This window comes from Phanerochaete carnosa, assembly GCF_000300595.1.
Source record: "Phanerochaete carnosa HHB-10118-sp unplaced genomic scaffold PHACAscaffold_12, whole genome shotgun sequence".
Taxonomy (NCBI): domain Eukaryota; kingdom Fungi; phylum Basidiomycota; class Agaricomycetes; order Polyporales; family Phanerochaetaceae; genus Phanerochaete; species Phanerochaete carnosa.
Window position 1 is genome coordinate 706066 of NW_006767639.1, and position 4168 is coordinate 710233.

The window sequence follows — 4168 nt, forward strand, 5'->3', positions numbered from 1 at the left end:
TCTGGAGATAATTTGGACGAATGCCGTGCAAGGGAGGCCGCTGTCGAGATGGAGAGGAATATTAATGAGCGCAGGAGAACTGCGGGAGACGAGAGACGCTTTGCGGAGTTAGCCGCGCGACTGATCATCGTGACGACCGCCACGAAGAAATCACCATTCGTAAAGAGCGGGCGGCGCAGCCAAGCCTTCCGGGTGTGAACAGTCTCGACAGTGGCATTGCGAAGCTAGTAATACAACTACAATTTCTGAGATACAAAGGCAAAGCAGGAACGACATGTGTGCTACAAGTCCGGTGAGATGCAAGCAAGAAGCCGGGTGCAAGAATGAAGACAGCGACAAGATGGTTAGGTCATGGAAGAGCGATCATACAAGCAAGATGATGCAAGAAAAACACGGAAGGAACGATATATGTATACGTGTGGTGTGTGAACCAAGACAAATAAGTTGGCAATAACGATATGGCGGTATAAGCTACTTGTGCCCGATATCGTTGCGCCGCGGCGGCGCTGCGAGCCCGGTGTACGATCCGTAGCCTGTCTTCGTATAAGGCTGAAAGGTGCAGAAGCGGACAGCTCTCACGCCCAGCGGCCGAGAACTGCCATGAGCGCACACCCAGCCATCATGCAACCCAGGGCGTAGAGCAGCTTGCCGGTCGAGCTGTTGATCATCTCCTTGTTGAAGAGGAACTCGTGCGCGAGGAGCTGTGGCATCTATTAGCTTGCGAAATTGTGACACAGACCACAGCGCGACTTACCTCGACCAGACCAGTGTAGATCAAAATTCCTGAGCTAAAGGCGTCAAGCACTCCGCTGACGATGCTAGCTGTTGCACTGCCAGGGTTGTAGCTCGACCGCACGCCAAGGCCAATCGCGATGCCTGGCCGTCCAAATACGTAAGTCATCATTCGACGTGTCAACATCAGACGCACCTATCGGAGTTGTTATTCCGAACAGGGCAGCGCCGAGGATTGGTATGTAGTTGTACTGGTGTGGTAGCTCCATGTATGCCAACCGCGAGCCCACTCCAAGACCTTCAAATGTTTCTGCACAGAGGTCAGTAAGTGTCCGCCGCCGAAAAAAAAAAAAAAACGATACGTACGGTGGAAGATCAGCACAATGAAGAGTATCTTGAAGTTGTCGGTGACAGCAAGCGTCAAGCCGATCAGCACGCTAGTGAAAGTTCAATCATTCATAAAACTTTTGACTAACGACCGGGCACACACCTATGCAGAACAACACCAAACTCCAAAATGGCGATGCCGACGATTTGTGTCGCCGCACTTTCGTCAACAGCACCATGCGAGTGTCCATGCGAACGTTCGCGGTCGTCATGGTGCGGCTTTTTCTCCAGCGCGAGTTCAATGTCGTGCCCCTTCTCGAGGACCGTGACCTCTTGTTCTGACGAGCTAGATGTTCTGCTCGTCGTTCGCTCGCTGTCCAGTTCTGGACCGTGCGCCGCAAGTGTGCCGATTTTGTCGTCGTGGGAAATCCCATGCCCATGTGGATCGTGCTCGATCCCTAGCGCGGCAAGCTTCGCAGTGCCCCAACGGAAGGCGAGGAGCTCGATAATAAAGATCATAAATATGCTGATGAGAGCTATCGCCATAGCATAAGGCTGGGGACTGGTCAGTATGCACTCCGTGAGAGAGAGATTTGAGACGTACGTATTCTTGCCATGCAGGCGAAAGACATGGTGAACTCAGTTCGTCAACTGCAGGATCAAGTAAATGAATGAAGGCGGTAGCAATCTGTGAAGACGTCAGAAGAGTGGACGAATTGACGACATATACGCTTACGATGACGCCGCTGCCAAAGTACTTCGCTGTGTCGAAAGCGCGTTTTGGAACTCTGGCTCCAAGCCACTTCGTTCGTCTTGAGAGTACAGGAAAGAGTGCACCTAGCATTGATCCCGCGAGGATTACGAAGATGGACGCAACTCGCAGGTTGAGGTCGCCCTGGTCGCCACCGCCAGAGCCACAGTCTGCGGAGTCGCCCTTTTGTAGAAGTCTGCTCCTCATGGTTGAAGTCGACCCAGGATGTTCTAGCGATGTCCTGGTCGTGTTGGGGAGGCCGTGCACGACGTCGTCGGGAGTTGGGAGGGCCTGGGAGGTGGGAGAAGGGGCGAAGGTGGGATAATTTGCTTGGGCATATTTCCTCACCGTGCAGGTCCTCCTCCGAGTCTCAATTCAGCAGCCAATCACAGCTCTGGAAAGGTGAAGCGCCCGCTGTAGCGAGCCTTGTCACGCTTTTGTGACTGAGTACCCTCACAGTCGCGTCGCCCCGATCGCGATTCACCAGCGTCCGTCACGGTCGCCCCGACGCTAAGCTCTTGTTGGTCGTACCCAGGGATATGCGAATACGACGACCGTAGGCGATTTTTTTGTGGATGTCATGCAGGTAGAATGTAATAGTATTCACAAGCAACAGCCTCGCAAGACATAAACCATGAAGTGACCACTGAGCAGCTTAACCAACCTGAGGTCGACAACACCACGCAATGACCCTTCCCCCGCTTCGCAGACGACTCACTCTTCTTGGAAACTATGTTGTGATACCAGCGCATTTTCGAAACTGGCAGAGACCTGTCCTTCGAAATGAGTTGAGCACAAGAACTCGCCAAGAAAGGAACACGATCCACTTTACAGTGTAATGGCCAGGGGCTCACTCGTTTACCGGTTCAAAGCATCCAACGGAAAAGTCTGGAATGACTGCCAAGAACGCTGCTTCTTCCTCGGACGACCACTGCCACTGACAACGAAAGAATGAGAGTCGTTGCACAGGCATCCCAAGGGCACGTCTCTGCCTCACCATTACCAAGAAATTGGACAACGACCTTGAGCGCACACGTGAGGTGAGCTGCATCTCTATGAGCTGGTCTTGGGAGACGGCGTCCATCGGTTCGAGCGACTCGGAGTAGAGAGCTCGAGTACACATATAAAGATGTAGCGTACGGAGTTTGGACAGTGGGGGAGGATCTTGGGAGAGAAGGGCGACGATGAGGTCGAGGTTGACGTTAGAGAAAGTGACTTCTTCAATGTTAGGGTTTAGTGTTCCGAGGACCCTGCTGCAGCCTGTAACATCCCATGCGTAACCTGGGTTGCAGATAACCAGGTGCTGAATCTCGGGACCGGCAAGAGAATTACGAAGAAGTGACATGCCCAGAGCATCGGGCAAGAAAACATGGAATGCATTCTTGGAGTTGTTCCATCGCCGGTAAAAAGCATCGGTCAGGGGCTCGGCTATGCAGCTGCTCGCGGATCCAAGGAGCCACATATTTTCAGAGGTTTGTGTGATGCCGAGCTCGAAAGACGATTCAGCACCTCTTCTCCAAGCCGCCGTGGCCATAGACACGACTGTCGTAGCTGCAGTGAGTAGCTCTGCAAGGTGATGAGGTACTGAAGAATTCGCTGATGAAACCGCGACTCCCATTATCCTCGCCGCTGACAAGTTTGGTGCAGTGATATCGTGAAGAAATGGCCCCCAAGTCTCCAACTGCACCCGCTCCAGTACGATCTGTTCGAGTTTTGGCATTGGAATATTGCGACTGGTCCGCGGCGCGGCGTGCCAGACTCCGCCGTAAATGCGGAAGCTCTCCAGAAGCGGGGCGCGCCCTAATACGGCCAGAAATTTGGATATATCATGCGTACTGTCCTCGAGCTCTTCTAGATCGAGTTCACGGCACATCAGGGTCCTGAGCTCGCCGAAAGACTAGCGAGACAAAGAATCCAGAGCATTGTCATCGAATTCACCGAGCTCGATGTGCCGAAGACGTGGCATAGCGAGAATCGGAATTAAGGAGCGGCTTTCGAAGTCGTCATCGTCCCAGTCATCCGTATAGTCCGTGGGCCAGTTAGGGGACGCTTCCGAGAGGAATACAAGACGAGGGGCGGACAGGAAGTGAGAGGGCTGTGATGCTAGCCAGGCAATTGCAGATGCTCGGGGTGTGGAAGGGAACTCCAGGGAGTATATACGACGTAACTCGTCGAACACTAGCCCGAACTCCGAATCGCCGCATCGACGAACATTCCCAGAGACGTACAACGAGCAATCCTCGGATCGCTGAAGAATCATGCACTGGTACTCGGGTTTGCGACCACTCTCCAATGGTGGCAGACGTGAGACAATATTGTCTCCTGCCACCATCCTTAGAAAGGCCCGACACGCAGTGA

At 53.2% G+C, this 4168-nt stretch overlaps 2 protein-coding genes across 2 annotated transcripts in view; both read right to left on the reverse strand.

Moving 5' to 3' along the window:
• Positions 1-300: 300 nt before the first annotated feature.
• PHACADRAFT_264707 (uncharacterized protein) lies at positions 301-2091 on the reverse strand. The gene is made up of 7 exons (XM_007401271.1): positions 1796-2091; positions 1664-1747; positions 1223-1614; positions 1099-1169; positions 929-1042; positions 755-876; positions 301-701 (listed from the first exon to the last, which is right to left on the reverse strand). Exons 1-7 carry the CDS (start codon positions 2015-2017, stop codon positions 576-578), a joined length of 1131 nt encoding a protein of 376 aa, XP_007401333.1. The 5' UTR covers positions 2018-2091; the 3' UTR covers positions 301-575.
• A 569-nt stretch (positions 2092-2660) lies between these two features.
• The window catches only part of PHACADRAFT_166716 (uncharacterized protein), a gene marked incomplete at both ends in the record, with an annotated part of 2708 nt that continues 1200 nt past the window's right edge, over positions 2661-4168 (reverse strand). Inside the window, 2 exons of the mRNA XM_007401272.1 lie at positions 2661-3690; positions 3718-4095. Coding sequence (XP_007401334.1) covers positions 2661-3690; positions 3718-4095 — 1408 coding nt within the window. The remainder of the gene's footprint in view (positions 3691-3717; positions 4096-4168) is intronic.